Source organism: Sminthopsis crassicaudata, chromosome 6, assembly GCF_048593235.1.
Source record: "Sminthopsis crassicaudata isolate SCR6 chromosome 6, ASM4859323v1, whole genome shotgun sequence".
Classification (NCBI taxonomy): Eukaryota; Metazoa; Chordata; class Mammalia; order Dasyuromorphia; family Dasyuridae; genus Sminthopsis; species Sminthopsis crassicaudata.
In genome coordinates, this window is record NC_133622.1 from 73,374,761 (window position 1) to 73,393,155 (window position 18,395).

At 33.3% G+C, this 18,395-nt stretch overlaps 1 protein-coding gene across 2 annotated transcripts in view; it reads left to right on the top strand.

Annotated features, from left to right (window-relative positions):
• The window catches only part of MMAA (metabolism of cobalamin associated A), a 39,737-nt gene extending 34,564 nt beyond the window's left edge, over positions 1-5,173 (top strand). For both annotated transcript variants that reach the window (XM_074276210.1, XM_074276211.1), the window contains 2 exons: positions 2,909-3,058; positions 3,954-5,173. In XM_074276210.1, the coding sequence (XP_074132311.1) occupies positions 2,909-3,058; positions 3,954-4,235 (432 nt within the window). In that variant the 3' untranslated portion in view covers positions 4,236-5,173. The remainder of the gene's footprint in view (positions 1-2,908; positions 3,059-3,953) is intronic.
• The last annotated feature ends 13,222 nt before the right edge of the window (positions 5,174-18,395 follow it).

Here is an 18,395-nt window from a genome sequence, read left to right on the forward strand (position 1 = left end):
AAGACCTACTTCCTCCATTAGTAAAGTAGAAAGGGTTAAAATAGGATGATTCTGACTTGCAACTATGGTTGAAGTCTTGCTACTTGTTTTATACTTACTTGAAAGCTTACTTATTAGATATATGGTCCTTTAGATTATTTTGATTCTGTATTTCCCTGGGAAATCAGGATTCTATATTATAGAGTAGAGTTCTATCCTTAAAGGAATAATCTCACTAGTTTACATTTTTTTTTATTCCTGGTAACTTTTTATTGCTATAGTGACTGTAAAATTATGAGCCATTAAATTTTATCAATGAAAACTTTCTGAAAAAATTGCAACTTTTATAATCATTTTAGAAAAATAACATTTTCCCGCTGTTTCCTGCTATTATGGTTTGGTCACCATTGGATTTCATCTTTTGCATTGACATTTAATCACCTATCATAATAATCACCTATCATAATCAAAAGACTTGGTTGATATCTTTTAAAATTTCAGACTAAAGTTTACTTTTAAATAGCAATATATTTTTTTCCAAATAGACAAAAGAAAAACTTGTCATGCTTACAAATATATATGTATGTATGAGATATTTCAGATAGCAAAGATTTCTTCTCTGCAAATGTAATATTTCTCAGCTTTTCCATTGATTTTAAGTGTTAGAATTGTATAAAATGGCTACATATGTATCACTAGTATGTGTGTCATCTTTCTGAGCAATATAATAATGGATAATTGCAAATCTGAGATAAAGAAAGCATTTAGGAAGCACTCATTCCTTGCTGAGCTGGAGATACAAATATAAACAAGACAATCCCTACCCTCAAGGAGCTGAAGAGGAGGCAGAAAACCTATTTTCCAGTTAGGGAACTCTATATAAAAATGGAGCACCAAGGCTGAGCCTTGAAGAAAAGGATCTGGAAAATTTTGAAAAGGAGCTTATTTGTTTCAGGTGTTGGGATGGCTTTTATTTAATATGTAGAAGTAGAACCTAGCATGTCTAGGTGAATTTGGAGAAAAAAACTGGTCATCCAGTTTTCCCCTATCATCCCCTTCAAAAAAAGGAGATGCTGGAAGGAAGTTAATGGAGAGCCTTAAGCAGATACTCTATTTTATCTTATGGGTAGCACAGTCACTGAAAATTTTTGAATGGGGGTGTGACATCAAAGCTGTGCCTGAAGAGGCTTATTTTGAAAGGAGAGTTGGGAGAGTATAGAAAGGAAGATGAATTACTATCCTCGTTCCATTATTGATAGTAGTGTAAAAGGCAACGAGAGGCTTTATGGTATAATTGGCCTTGTAGAAATGTAATCAGTAAGTCTGAGCAATGGAAGGGAAATCAAGGAGGGAAGAGTAAAGGAAGTTCCAAGATGCTGACATATGTGACTAGGAGTATGATGGTCTTATTGGTTATCCTTCCACACACTATCTGTCCCATCTGACATCTCTTTATGCATACAGCTACCACCTGAATTCTGGCATTTTTCACCTAGACTACTATTACAGTGGCTACTTCAGTTTATCTGCTTTTTTCTCTCTCTCCAGCCCACCTTCCACATTACTATCAAATTGATATTCCTAAAGCACAAATCAGAATATCAGTCCTTTGTTTAAAAATGTTAAAAAATTCTGAACTTACCAATCATCTAAGAGAATTTCTTTACATAAAGGTGAATATCAAAAGAGAATTTTATATAAAATCATGAATTACTATTCTATACTGCTTGCTTTTGTTTAAAAAAATTTGTGAGAACTTTTAACATGTCATTTTCAAAACTCCTTAAAGTGTTTCAGTAGATCTCTTTTCTTCTTTTGGCATGACTATCTCTTTTTCTTTCTTCTCCTTCACACCTGCCAGCCCATTAAAAACAGAAAGAGGTAATAATCTTTTTAACAAATAAGCATAGTCATATAAAATAAATCCATAAAAGACCATGTCAAAAAATATATACCTCCTTCTACATTCTGAATGTATTATTTCCATCAAGAGATGTTAGTATTTTTATCATAGGTCTTCTGAACATGTGCTTGATCATTACTTTGATCATAATTATTAACTCTTTTAAAGCTTTACTAAAAATTAAAAGGGAAATAGGTAACTAGGGGGAAACCTCTGTAACAACTTTATCAGCTAAAGGTCTCATTTTCAAGATATTTAAGGAATTGATTCATATTTATAAGATTAAGAACCATTCCCAAATTAATGATCAAATGAAAAGGTAATTTTCAAAGTAAGAAATCTAAGGTATTTATAATCATTTGGAAAAAATATTCTAAATTACTAATAATTAGAGAAATTCACATTAAAGCAGTCTTGAGATTACACCTCATACCTTTCAAATTGATAGAGATAACAAAAGAGGAAAATGACAAATGAGGAGAAGATGTAGGAAAACCAATACAATATAGTACTGTTGATGGAGCTGTGAATTAGTTCAGCCCTTCTGGACAGTAGTTTGGGATTATTCCGATGAAATTACCATATTGTGCATACTCTCTGACATAGCCACCATTCCTTGTACTCAAAAAGAAATTAAAGAGAAAATATATATTATAACAGCTTTTTTTGTGATAACACCAAAATAGAAACTAAGAGATATCTTCCCATTGGAGAAAGGCTAAATAAATGTGGCATATGCACATGATATAATGTCATTTCATCATAAATAAAGTCTACTGGATGCCCCTTCCAGGAGAGAGACACCAGCTCATGTATAGATTTTAGCATCATATGCATAGAATTGGTAATTGAACATATGTGAGCAGATAAGTTCAAGAAGGGAGAGTATTTGAAGAGAAAAGAATGCAGCATATGATAGTGTCTTGGGGTATTTTCAGACTTAAGTTGAAAGATTGTTAGTGAAACAGCTTGCCTTATAAGCACCAGTGTTAATGCTTATTCTTTTTTCCTCCTTTATTCCTTCAGGGCATCAAAAGGGGTATAATTGAAATGGCTGATCTGGTAGCTATAACTAAATCTGATGGGGATTTGGTTGTACCAGCTCGAAGGATACAAGCAGAGTATGTGAGTGCATTAAAATTACTCCGCAAACGCTCAAAAGTCTGGAAACCAAAAGTGAGTATCCATTCCATTTATAAGCTTTTCCTCTTGAATAAACTGTGTACATTTTATAAAAGAATGTAAATCCTACATAAAACATAGAAGCAATCTTATCTTTTATATGAAAATGGCAGTTTTTAAAAATTATGGCAAAGGTAGAGTAAGTAGCAGAGATATTAAAATTATCACCAGCTTACTAGGCATCAAAAAGTAGAGCTCTAGTTATGAAATGTTACTTAATGCTTGATTTTGAACATGTTGAAATGGTGGCAAATTCATTCTTAAAAGCAAACTATTTCCAGAATTAGATTATAGAGCTATTGTTGAAGTTTCTCCATGATGTAACATGTTCAGCATGTTATAAAGTTGGAGGCAAGGGAACATGGCAACAAAAAAGAGATAGTCCTGTATCTATTGATGTCATAACTCTGACTTCTCCAGCTTTACCTGTAAGATTATTGTATCTTTAAAGAAAGAAACCACAAAAGTAAAATCATTTCTTAGACTCAGTTTTCTGTCCCATTAATAATTCCTCATTGTTCATCTATTGTGCTGACCTATTACCCTAATTAAGGGTATTTGCCCCTGTTAACGGATTGTGGTTCCAAAACCACCTTGGATGTGGACCTCTGCCTAACTTAGCAGTTTTTATTTTTATACCTCTTACCCCTCAACAATTATTGACTCTTCATAAATTACTGAACTGGGTTGTGATTCTACAGTCATTTCTTGGCTCTGCAACAAATTTATTGTACACTAATTCTAGTTAAGTTAGTCTTTGTACTTACTTTTCTACATTTTAAAAATGCACCTTGAACTTGTGGTTTATCTGTATAATGAGATAGTAAGAATGAACCATTCAAGAAGAATGCTTACTATTTCTTTGATATCGCTCTTTATTTTTCTATAGGTAGTACGCATTTCTGCAAAAACTGGAGAAGGCATCACTGAAATGTGGGACAAAATGAAAGAATTCAGGGACCTAAGGCTTGCCAGTCATGAGCTCATTGCCAGGAGACAGCAGCAGCAGAAGGTCTGGATGTGGAACCTGATCCAGGAAAGTGTGTTAGAACGTTTCCGAAATTGTTCAGCAGTGAAGGACCAAATTCCTCTTCTGGAAGAAAAGGTTGCCAATGGAGATCTTTCTCCAGGACTAGCAGCAGATATATTGCTGAAAGCTTTTAAATCTTGAGACTAATTTATGTGATTCTTCAATATTGTTAAAATATTTTAATATTAAAATTCTCTCATATTATTTATAATCTGTCATTCATTTTTATGGCCAAATTTGATTCCCATATTTGAGATTCACACTTGGTAAATGTATCAGTGGTAGAGATGAGGCAATTTCACAACACTTAGGGAAGTTCCCACCATCCGTTACTAATTATATTCTTTTTCTGTTCCTCCTGGCACAGAGAAGTGGGATTTGCTGAGCTCTTGCCCACGAGTGCAGAGGCGATGCAGGATTGGCTTCTGTCCTTAGCCAGGAACAAAGGATACTGAGGGAGGCAGAAAGGAGATCATGTCCCAGAAATACTTTCCTTCATTACAGGGGAAAAAAAAATCAGTATGTGACCACATTTTTAAAGCTCTGCTTGGTGCTAATAATAATAGAGTCATTTTTGAAAACCTTAAAAATATGGTTGACATTTAGTGAGTATCAGATTCATTGAGGAATTTTTAAAATAGTTACATATGGTGTAAAGTAGCAAAAGAGTTGGGGAAAATATGTGATGGCTAAATTATAGGATATTTGCTCAGATTTGAATATCAATCTCAAAAGAGAGATAGAACCATATAAATGGTCAGGAAATCCATTGTAACCATATGGGCCAGGTGATCTAGTTCCAATTAATCTCCCAAAGGTCAGCATGGGCACTCTCCCAAATTCTAACTAATCCTTAATTAAGTTTTAATTATACAATTTGTACTGATTTAAACTTTTTATTTCTTTCTTCTGCTTGCTTTTTAGTACTTTGCTACTTTTATTAGAAGCTTAAATATTATTTTATGATAAAGATTATTGGTAGAAAAAAATGAAAATTCACTCCTTTTGTCTTAAAGATAACATTTGAATTTGGTTTTGAGATTTTAAGCCTTTTAAGTTATTAAACCCAAATGGACTCATTTTCCTGTTTCCATTTCTTTTCACTGTCTTTATACTGCTGTAATGTTCTCACTTGTTAGACATTTGGCCATAGTTTTAAGTCCTTTCTATAATTAATTCTTTGGATATATTTTGTACTTTGCAATAATACAGACCTGGTGAGAATTTGTCAGCTGAGGTCTAATTTAGTTAAGTTTGTAGAAGCTCATCACTAGAAGTTTGGCTACCAGATGATGAAATGATTTGGGCTATAGCATTTGGGAATGGGTTAGCAGAGGGAATGCTCACACAAATGAAAACATGAATCCTAGAAGTAATGAAGTCATTGTGTATATTTTAGTAAGCCAATTTCTGTGGCACATAAAGTATCTTCATCATACAAATTATTTTCGCAGGAAACTCTTTGAATGCCCTATTCTCAAGTCTGTTAGACTATTTAAACAGACTATTCCTAACTTGCAGAATTTAATTTCCTTAAGTTTGATTTTAACCAACATTCCTTTCTAGTTTTCACAGTGCTAATGGTATTAGGATTTCTATTTCATAGGATCATAAAGTTAGAAAGTACTTTGGAAAACTTATTTTGCCTGTCCCCATATTTTCAGAAAGAATCAAGCTTAAATTATCCCAGCCACAAGGAACTCTGTTCTGTTTTTAAAGATGCATAATTTTCTTCAGCAAGAGGGAGCTGGTCCTGAGGTCATAAAGACCTGGATTCAAGTCCTATCTCTGACACATTCTACTTACGTGACAATGGACAAGTTAATTAACCTTTCTGTGACCCAGACAACTCCAAGACAGTTTTAAATTAGTAGCTGAGCTGTACTAGTAGAGAAAGTTTCCACACCAGTAGTTTCCCATGTTGATTAAATCACAGACTTGGACAAAAAACTTACTTCAGAAACCCATTTCAGTTTTTTTGGGAAAAAAAAAGCTCTTGTGTTATACCATGAAAATAATTTTTAAAAAATTAGGTTATGAAAAAAAAATTGACCCCAAACCTTTAGATGTAGGGTTGTTTTTTTGTTCTCATATTTAGTTATATATTCATTTTCATTTTGAATCTAATTTTATATTGTAAATATGATTTGAAAGTATTTTTATAAACTCCTTGACTCCTTGTACCATTATTACACTACTGGTCATATAATAGAATCCTGTCTAAAAGATCCTTTACCTTTAGTGCATTTATTTATGAAGTCTAATTTTATACACGAACTCTTACCTGCATTATTTGAACTTGCCAGTTTAATGACAGTTTTTTGGCTTGTGGCACAATCCACCATAATTTATTTTCAGAGAAGACAGAGGAAATGAGAGATTGTCTAAGAACAATCAAATATAGCATTTAGCCTAATTCCCATCCCTCCCCCCAGGAATTCTGGTTAATTAATTATTATAATTCTTGGACAGCTCATTTTTATCCACTTGAAACATATATTTATAGCAGATGATAGTAAGGCACTCTTTTTCCCAAGAGTATTTGTAATTATTGTGTTAACCACAATTGTACTTTAGAAAATAGTGCATAATTTACCATTAATGTTTCAAGTGTTTGTTTGATAATAAAATATAATGTGATAAAATGTTATAGTGGTAAATGAGTGACTTTTATGGAAAAGTTTCTCAAAAGAAAAAATGCAGTTTAACTTTCAGTTGCTTTAATTCATAAAAATTTAGGCAATGTAAATTTTCTAAGTGAGCCATATAATATTTAAATTTTTTTTGTGAGAGCATATGGTCCTTAGCTAAGCATTTGGTATATGTGAGGTTAATGGATATTTTGTAGAATGCTTATGGTTGAATTGGGGATGATTTTTAAAAGGAGTAGGAGTTGTGTGACTATATAATTCTGAAGGACATCTAATTTCAAGGTTAGAATGATTATATGTAGAGATCCCTAGGAGATAAATACTGGATGTTGTATACCTCCCATCTTCCTAAACTTTGGTTTGTAACCTCATGTGGTATCTTGTAACTGAATGTGGGGTTGTGAAATAATGATTTATTATCAGTAAATTGATTTGTATATCTATTTTATATACTTATAACTGGGATCATATAAAAATTTCTCTAGTGAAAAGGGGTTATGAATGGAAAAAAGTTTAAGAAGCCCTGTTATACATGACTAATACCTGGAAGTTGAAAGTGTTTATCAAACCTTTATTCTTTTTAAAACATAGTTTGACAGAGAATGTTATCTTTGATTTAAAAGTGGAGAATCCAAGTAGAGAGAGACTATAAATGAGTTGCACAGAGTAAATAAACTATTAATAGAGCAACTGTTTATTCAGTTGAGACATTCATACCAGTCCTTTGACTCTTAAGAGTCCATCCTTTTTTTTTCTCTCCTCGGCAACTAAATTACACTTGAGTTTCCACAATCTAGTTTTTCCTTTGTTTTCAAATTTTCTGGTAAGTTTTGAGTATTATCCATTTAGAAATGTCCGAGCATATTGTTAATTACAGAAATATGTAATATGTAATTATGAGATATTGTATAATATTATATTAAATCTATATTACATATAGGCAGCTAAGCGGTACAGTGATACAATTCTGAGCCTGGAATCAGAAAAACAAGTCTTCCTGAGCTTGAATCAGGTTTTACATACTGACTGTGTGACCCTAGGCAAGTCACTTGATATCATTTGCTTCAGTTTCCTCATCTATAAAATGAAGTAGAAAAGGACATAACAAACCATTCTAGTACCTTTGTCAAGAAAATTCCAAATGGGGGTCATGAAAACATGACTGAAAAGACTTAATAATATTACATGTAGATATGTTATAATATATGCATATATATAATATGGATATCTATATGCAGATATGTCTTTCTATCCATATGAAATCCTTCTTTATAACAAGAGATACTACATAGCATTTTATTATATCGCAATAGTATAATGTTAGTAAGACAAAAAGAGGATAACTTAAATTATTCAAGCTTATTAAAGGGATATTCCCATCATTTCTGTCACTTTTTTTATTCTTACATTAAAAAGCCTGCTCTTGGTCATAGAATCATATTTCCTTTATCCAACTTTATAGCTAGAAAATATAGATAGTCCCCCTACCAGATTTTCAGATATCCTTCTTAAATTTACTGGTAGAGAGGATATATTGTATAGGATGGAAATGTACAATATAAAACTTTGAGTTATAATGAAACCAAAGTTCTTAACTAAAATTCTTTTAGATACAACTTAATTTTTAAAAGTGGAGCAGTTTTTTTTTTTTTGTTTTTGTTTTTTTTTACTCTGGACTTATGCTAATTTTTGAGATATTTAATCATGTAAAGAGCTACAAGATTAAAAATATGTTATTGATAAAGGTTTCTGGGGCAGCCTAGGTGACGCAGTGGATAGAGCACCAGCCTTGAATTCAGGAGGACCCAAATTCAAATCTGGTCTCAGACACTTAACACTTCCTAGCTGTGTGACCCTGGGCAAGTCACTTAACCCCAGCCTCAGGGGAAAAAAAATTAAAAAAAAAAAGATAAAGGCTTTTAATCCCTGTTATTATTTATCTTGAGTCTTCTCCTAAATCATAATGCAATTTCATATTAAAAGTCCCTGATTTGATAATAAGTCTTGGATGATTATAGATGTCCTCCCTACCTTTCTTTAGGTGATTGGAAAAAAAAAAACAAACTATTAGGATCAATGTAAAATGAACACCATGAATTCTGTGCTATACCTTTCTGAAATGAATTTAAAGTGCTATGTGGTGTAGTGAAACTTGTTTGGGCCAAAGATAAGTTTTTTTGAATTTATACTATGTTTTTTGATCTTCTGACCAAAAAAGAGAGGTGTGAAATCCAAGACAATATTGTTTTAGATATTGGCAGTACATTGCAGAGGGGGAAATAAAAACATAAACACATAAAATTGTGTGTGTGTATGTGTGTGTGTGTGTGTGTGTGTGATTTTTTAATATCACCTTCATTTCCATATATTTCATTTTTCATTGTATATATTGTTTTAAGAGTGTTGGGAGGACAAACAAATCAATCAAACTAACCAATTACATTGAGTCTGACAGTAAATGCAATGCATCTAGGTAGTATAGTGATTAGAGGACCAGCTTTGAAGTTAGGAGGATCTGAGTTCAAATCCCGCCTCAGACATTTAACACTTCCTAGCTGTGTGACCCTGGACAAGTCACTTAACCCCAATTATTTCAGCAAAAGCAAAAAAAAAAAAAAAAGCCATAGCCGTACCCCCTCCTGTTATGGGCCAGAACTCTGAACTTGAAACAAAGGATTCTTTACAAGATATTAAATCAGTGGAATTGATAGAAACAATGGTTATCTAATTTAGCATGGTTCAGTATGATTGATCTGATCCTACAAGGAGATGTTATGGGCCAGAACTTGAAACAAGGTACTGAGTGGAATTGAGGAGACAATGGTTAAATCTAGTTTAGCATTGATTTAATCCTACAACAAATAATGGTTTCCTAGTGATATTGTAATATTCTCTCTAAAATGTAATATTTTCTGTTGAAGTTTTCTTGGGTCTCTGGAGGTAGCCTTCATTTCAGTTCAGAGTAATCACCCCAGCCAGGAGTTATTTATTGTCTCTTTCAAAGTCTTGCATCCTTCATTTGGGGCTCAGCTAGTTTTCTTAGAGGCCTATCTCTCTCCTTTGTTCCGAGAGCTTGAGCTCCCGCCTGTCTTCTCTGGCTTATGAATCTCCCTGACTTCCAAAGGTTTGTGCTTCAGCCTCCAGCCACAACAAAGGTGGATGATGGAATGAATCTGTCTCAGCCTCCGAGAACTTCTAGTGCGCTTGTCCTTTCAGGCCCTGAAAGCTTCTCGCTTATATCCTCTACACTGAGTATAAACCAATCATTGCATCACTAGGAAACCATTATTTGTTGTAGGATTAAATCAGTGCTAAACTAAATTTAACCAATGTCTCCTCAATTCCACTTAGTACCTTGTTTCAAGTTCTGGCCCATAACAGATGTAATGATTGGTTTGTACTCAGTGTGGAGCATATAAGCTAAAAGCCTCTGCCAGGGAGATTGAGAGACAAGCAGACAGAAGGCTGGAGGCTGAAGGCTGGAGCACGAGTCCTTGGACTCAGACAGATTCATCCTATCTTACACCACCTTGGAGACAGGCTCTCCTTTATTTCCCCACTGAAACCAAGACTCCAGAAGGCATCCAGAAAAGTAGCTGAGCCCAAATGATGGAGAGGACTTTGAAAGAGACAATAAAGGATTTGGACTTTAACCCCTGGCTGTACTTGTGTGGTGATTACTAAGCTGAAACAAAGGCTGCTCCCAGAGACCCCAAGAAAACCTCAACAGAGAACATTACATTTTAGAGAGAACATTACACCCTCCCATCTTGAAACTTAAGGAGAGGGAGGAATTTTCCTTTTCTGAATACAAGCTTGGCCATTATAATCACAACAGTATTCCATTTCATTGTTATTGTACTTTCCATTTACACATCATTATTTATATATTTTTTTGTCTAGTTCTGTTTACTTTGCATCAGTTCATAAAATCTTCCCACAGCAGCTCTATAGTCTTTATTTTTATCATCTTTTGTTGTAGTACTGTTTCGTTATATTTGTTTAGCCATTCCCAAGTTGGTAGGTAGCTCTGTTTTTTTCAATTCTTTGCTATTACAAAAAAAAAAAATGCCACTTTTATTTTCATCTAAAAACAGTTTTTTTAAATAGAGCACATCTTCCAGTCATTCTGCTGATTGAGAAATGTCAAATATGCAAGATTCTTCTGTGTTCATTGTTGAATTTCAAAAATTGATTTGGTTGAACAAAAATCAATCTCACAGATTATCTTCAAATGAGGTGTTTTGAAATACGATTGTTAAAGTCACACAACATTCTCTGACATGTGATCATGAAGACAACTAGGATCTTCTGAGAATCAACATATTAAAGCTAGTTTTATATAAAAGAAATACTTAAAACTGTTTACAAGTGTTAGGGGAGAGATCTTCTGTAAGTCCAAATAGATGAATTTTTTGCTGCTTGCAAAGATCTTCAGGTACACATAAAAGTTTAGTGACTTTTCCATTTTTACACAGGTAGTATTAGAAGTAGGATTTGAAGACAAGTTTCTACAAACTTGGCACTTTGATCACTTGCTATATTATTTCTCTCTGCATATATATCCATAGATAAATAAACATTTGTAGCTCACATGCTGTGGTTAGAAAATTACCTGGGCCCCAAATTGTACAGGAAGCAATTGGGAAGGATCATATTTGAAAAACAGGAACATTTTCTGTTGTCATAAACTACTCACTGCTATGACCAATCATTTTTAAAAAAAGTTTAAATTCAATTTTATTTTCAATTCCAAATATTTTCCCTCTTCCCTATTCATTGAGAAGAGAAGAAATACAAAACCCATTAGAAATATGAAGTCATGCAGAACAAATTTCCAAATTAGCAACATTTTTTTTAAAAGGCAAGGAAAAAATATTCCTCAGTATGCACTGAGTCCATCAGTTAACTGGAAGTAGTAACTATTTTTCATCATGAGTTCTTTGGAATTTTGGTGGATCATTGTATTGAAGAGGGTTACTGAGTCTTTCACAGTTGATTTTCTTTATAATAAGGTTCTTCCGTGTAATCTTTTAAAGCAATATTCTTCCAACAGTGTTTTGTGACTGAATCGTGGAGTCCTAAGATTCTTGAAAGATTCAAACAGAGTGGAAAGATGCAATTCCTTGTTAGTAGTACACTGCAAACTACTTTGACTCATCATGCATGTGATTAATGGCTTGAAAGGCAACATCATGGCTTTAATGGGACCAGAAAAGGAAAGGAAATAATCATGGAATAAGAGTTAGGCCTAAGAGCTGGATAACTCAATGCATTACTAGCATTTTTTGAAATATCCAAAGGGGATAAGAAAGAATGCCCTTCAATGCATTTGGTAAAAACTTGAAGGATGATGTGTAGAAATAATAGATGCTAATCATAGGGAGAATGAAAAGGCAAGAAGGACATAGTTACAACTTGAGTTTGTGGAGTGAGTGCTCTGATGACATAAATAATCTGTCAAAATAGTTAAAGAATAAATCTGTCTTTAAAACTCCTATATTGACATAGTTGTTTTTTCTACTAATAATGAGAAAATTTTCAAAAATTATATTTTTAAATGATTGTGTAAGATATTCTCTAATTTTACTTTCCTGTCTCAAAAGCTATTTTATTGTGAACTAATCTTAGCGTTAGAGAAGTGACACAGGTTTAAAGTCAAGCCCTCAAAATATTGTTTTACAAATTGTATCGATACATTTTGTTTTTATATAAGTAATTTTGGGGAAATACTCAATTTCACATCTTTCTCCTTGAAATGGAACTTTCCTTGTATGAAGGAAAATGTTTAAATAGAAAACATCCTTTGTAGTGGCCCTGTTGGACATTGTCTATAACGTTTTCCCCAAGTAGTCCCCACCTCTCTGGCAAGAGAAAGTAGATGTGTTCCGTTCTATTCTTCAGGACCATTATTAGTTTTTCAACTACTTAATTTGGATTCCTTTAGTATTTTTTTCCTTTATGTTGTAATCCACACACAAGCAATGTGGCATAGAAATATGTATATAAGAAGTAGACCCAGGGGTTATTGTACTTTCCATTTACATGTCTTTGCTTTTGAAGACCAATGATATTACGGGTGATGTCTTGACTTCCATGTAAATTTGATATAAGTGAAGCAGAGTCGCACAAAGTTGTCAACCTCATTCTTCCTGAGTGATCAAAATCCAGTGGCAGGACAAAAATAAAATAGACATATGGATAGATAATAATGGACAACTTAGTTCAATTTGAGCAAATTTATTGTAAATTTCCTGAGGCAGAAAAAAAAACAACTTATGAACAGCATCTAGTCTCTAAATAAATGGCAGTCCAGAAGACAGATCATACATAATATAATTGATCAAGTTCTACTGTATGAATAAGAATTCTAAAAGTCAGGTTTCTTAGCCTTGTGGAATGAAATGATAAATAGATAAATATGGAGTGGTAAATATATTTGTGTCTCAGCTTTTTGCATGTTTCAGAAATACCATGGAAAAATACCAGAAAACTTTTATAAATCACAAAATCAGAAATCTCTATTTAAACAACATACCAAAAGGAGTCAGAGTTGAAACTTAAAGTGGTGAACTGGATCACTGGTGATTTTGCTTTCTGAAAATATTTTATAGCTTAAATTGGTACATATGGAATTTTTTTTATTGCTTATAAATTCCCCAGGGTCATAGTGAGACTTAGAAATCCATCCAACCAAATCACTAGCAACTTTTGGTGAAATGCTTGAAAAAATGGCTTATAAATGTAATGGAATATTACAACATTTTAGGAAATCACAAATTAAGATCACTACTGGGTATGTACCCCCAAGGAATTCTAAAACAGGGAAAAAGGTTCCATATGTACAAAAATATAGCTGACTTTTTTGTGGCAGCAAAATATTGTAATCAAAATAGGTACAAATAGTGATTTTTAAAAAATTATGGTATGTAAATATAGTTAAATAGATCTATAAGAAATGATGAATGTGAATTTGGGGAAACTTGGTGACCGAGGCAAGGCTCTCATATCAGCACCCTAAGTTCAAGTTTGATGTTGGGTCAAAATGAAGCACTTAAAAATAAGTGAATATTTAACATAAGGGGATTTTCTTGGATCTAATATAACAAGGCAACTGGGAGACTCCATAGTGCACAGAGTGTCAGACCTGGAGATGGGAAAACTCATCTTTCTGAGTTCAAATCTGGCCTCATACAGTTACTAGCTGTGTGACCCTGAACAAGTCACTTCACCCTGTTTGTCTCAGTTTCCTCACCTGTAAAATGAGATGGAAAAGAAAATGGCAATTATTCCATTTTCTTTGCCAAGAAAATCCCAAATGAGGTCATGAAGCCATACACAACTGAAATGACTAAACAACCACAACAAACACAACAAGGAGATACAGCAGAATGTAGTGGCACTTGGGTGTGGCCTGCCTCTTTACAGTACAGAAATGATGAGCATGACAGCATGCTACTTGATCACATTGAGAATGTTTATGTTTGGGGATTTTTGGAGGCAAACAGGCTATGACTTGTGAGGGCCACACAGCCAGTCCTCCAGACTCCAGGGTGGATGCTCTATTTGCTGCATCATCTAGCTGCCCTGACTGGGACTTTGTATGGCTTTGGATGTCCAGGAGCCATGCCAGGGAAATTGGGGCCAATTAAGTCCAAGAGACAGCTTTGCACTAGATTTAATCCCAAATTAGCCAGGGAGAAGGGGAAAGGTGGTCAGGCAGAATAAGGAAGAAGCTTCATGAAGAAAACCGGGACCAATCGTGCAGTTCAATCAGACCCCAAGATGGCTTTGCCTTCTTTTAGTCACAGTCTCAGCAAGATGGGTGGGATGTATCAGGGAAATGCTGGACCTATCACAAGGGGAAGACAATGACTTGAGTAGAGCAAAGTAGACTTGGGAAAACAACTTACATGATGATTAAAATAACATAAAGGAAAACATGGAAAGATATCAGAATTCTTATGATGACCACTGCTGATACCAAGGGCCAAACTCCCTTTTCCCTGCAGTCTATAAATGTGGAATGGCGCATCTATTGTCAGACAATACCAGTGAATTGGCACATATAATTATTTTATTATTTGGCTTAGCTGGATTTCCTTGTTAGAAGGGAGGATTCTGTTGTGGGTGGGTGGGTAGTTGCAAGGAAGTAACAGCTTTGTAAAATAAAAAAAGGTGTAAATTCATAAATAAAACATTTAATTTAAGAGATGAATGGCAAGTACAAAGAAAACAAAGAAATATGGGAAAACATTCAAAGTGATATAGATTGAAGGCAAATCCAAAAGTACAATCTGTACAGTGACTAAAACTGTGAATAATAAAAATAACAACAAAACCCACATAGGAATACACAGAAAAGTTTAGAAGAAGACATGGAAATAAAGGGAAAGAACAATGAACATGATACCAGAAAATTCTGAATTAAATTCACATCTTTGCTGCTTGCTGATTGTGTGATATTGGATAAATCTAACTTCCATTTTTGTTGTTCTTCTATTAAGAGTCAATACATGCTTTAAAAAAAAACCCTATATGAGAAAGAACCAAAGTAAATGAAAAAAATGTTTTCATCTGCATTTAGAATCTATTAGTTCTTTACCTGGTTATGAATACCATTTTCCTTCATGAGTTCTTTGTACTTGTCCTGAATTATTGTATTGGTGAGAAGAGTTAAATCAATCTGTTGATTATCATACAATGTTGGGTTTACTGTGTACAATGTTTTCCTGGTTCTGCTCATTTCACTTTGCCTCAGTTTGTACAAGTCTTTCCAGGTTTTTCTAAAATCTGAAATTGATCATTTTTTATTCACAGTAATATTCCATTACATTCGTATACCACAGCTTGTTTAGCCATTCTTTAATTGGTAACTTGATTTATTTTTATAAGTGATATGGCGATGATTTAAAATATCATTTTACTGGAATTTGATAGATCAGGTACTTGGTTCTGTAGTTTCTGCATAAAAGGAGCAAATTAGCATTATTGGTTAACTGAAAGGGCAATAACAGATTATTAATTGTTATCTGTTTAAGGGTAGAATCAGGGCAGCACAAAATGGTGATTCAGAAGACTAAGGGGATATGCTATACACTTTTTTCTTCAATAATTCAGTGACTATTTATTGTGTCTGCCACATAAAGCATATATATTAAGCATAATTATAGGGCCTTATTTGAACTTTTACTTTCAGGGAAATCAGATTGAATTTGAAATGAATTGGTATTCTGTTCTTAAACATAGTCATGTAAAAACAGACATAGTTTTTTTTTTTAAAGTGAATTTTTACTATTTTTTTGTTTTGATATTTATTTCCCTATGTGTATTTTTCTGCTTTTTATCCTCCTAATAGTTCTTTATAACAAAAAAAAAAAAAACACAAAAAAGGAAGAAAGAAAAGCCAGTTTAAAGCAATCTGACATTATTTTACATTGCTTTACATCTGTACTACGACATTTCTCTGAAAAGAAACAAGGAATATGCTTTCTCATATTTTTTTCCTTTGGGTTCAATTTTAGGTATTATAATATAAATAGCATTTAGTTTTAATTGCTTTGTCATTCTTTCCATTTACATTATTATAATCATTGTTTATTTTTCTTGACTTTGATTGCTTTACTTGGTATCAATTTGTAGAAATCTTTCCATGGTTCTCTGTTTTCATTATTTTATAATTTTTTAAAAAAACTTCCTGTTTTTATATAATCTGTTTCTCATCGTACTCTTTCCCTTACTCCGAGGGACATCTTTTTAAAAGGATTTTAAAGAGGAATAAAACAAATTCAGCAAAAATAATCAGTATATCAAAAAAAGAAGTCTGATGTTCTATATGCTTCCCATCTTTTCAAAGATTAAGGGAAATATAATAATTTTTGATATACCTTTGTGACCATGTTTGGTCATTATAATTTCACAGCACTTAGTTTCTATTGGTTTTTGTTGGTAGTGGTGGTGGCGGTCTTTCCTTTTATATTATTGTAGATATTTATATTGTTTCCCTAGCTCTGTTTACTTTACTTTGGATCAATTCATATATTCCTACTATTCACTGCACTCAAGTGGTTAATTCTTTATAGCATCATGATATTCTCTTATATTCACTTATTACAGCTTGTTTAGCTATTTCCAGTCAATGGACTATAAAAGAAAATGGCAAACTACCCTAGTTTCTATGCCAAGAAAACTCCAAATGGGATCATGAAGATTGGGCCTGATGAAAGTGATTGAATGACAGCAAAAGTCAGTGGATATTACTTTATTTTCAGGTCTTATCTTTTTTTTTTTACTCTAATTCTAATTTTCTTTCTAAAATGGTTGGACCAATTCACTGCAACAATGTGTGCTTCTATTATTACTGCATCTACAACAATGAACTATTCCTATCTTTTGTCATCTTTGCCAATTTTCTGGATGTGAGGGAGTTCCTCAAGATAGTTTTGTTTTTCAAGCCTCTTATTATTAGTGATTTGGAGCATTCTTTCATACTGTTATTATTACTTTGCAATTCTTTTCTCTTTTCTTTCTTTCATAAATTTAAATTTTTATTTTATTTTGTCTTTAGTTCCAAAAGCTTTCTCTCATGTCTCCTCATACCCTACCTATTAAGAAGGCAAAACAAAATCCTATTATAAATGTCTTTAGCATGCAAAACAAATTCCCACATTAACATTGTCTGAAAAATAAAAGGGGAAAAAAAAAACAATTTGTGCTATGAGTTCATTACCTTGCTATTTGGAGATGGATAGTATGTTTCACCGTGAATCCTTTTGAATTGTCCTTAGTCATAGTGTTAATCTGAGTTGCTAAGTCTTTCAAAGTTGATTTTTTTTCCCCCCTGAGGTTGGGGTTAAGTGACTTGCCCAGGGTCACACAGCTAGGAAGTGTTAAATGTCTTGAGATCAGATTTGAACTCGGGTCCTTCTGAATTCAAGGCTGGTGCTCTATCCACTGCGCCACCTAGCTGCCCCTCAAAGTTGATTCTTAACAATATCATTATTATTGTATAAATTGTTCTCCTGATTCTGCTCATTTCATGTTATTTCAGTTCATACAAGTCTTCCCAGGTTTTTCTGAACTCATTCTCTTCATCATTTTTTTTTTTTACAGAACAATACTATAAACCACAATTTGTTTCCTCAGTTGTTTGTGTATTCCCTTAGTTTCCAATTCTTTACCACCACAAAAAGAACTTCTAAAATTATTTTTTATACATGTAGGTTCTTTCATCTACCTTTGATCTCTCTCTGGGGTTTAGGCCTAATAGTGGTATCACTGAGTTGTTGTTCTTTAATCATTTTCAGTCTTGTATGACTCTTTGTAATCCTTTTGGGTTTTTCTTGGCAAAGATACTAAAGTATTTTGCCATTCCCTTCTCCAGCTCATTTTATAGTTGAGGAAACTGAAGTAACTGGGGAGAAGTAACTTGCCTGGGATCATATAGCTAGTAAGTATCTGAGGACAGTTTTAAACTCAGGAAGATAGGTCTTGAAGTTGGACCTAACACTTTGTCCACTGCATCATTTAGTTGCCTTGGGTTAAAGAATATGAACAGTTTAATAGTTTTTAGGTGACAGTTCCAAATTGTTTTCCAGAATGATCAAAGGGATTCATGACTCTCCCGACAATGTATTGAAGCATCTGTTTC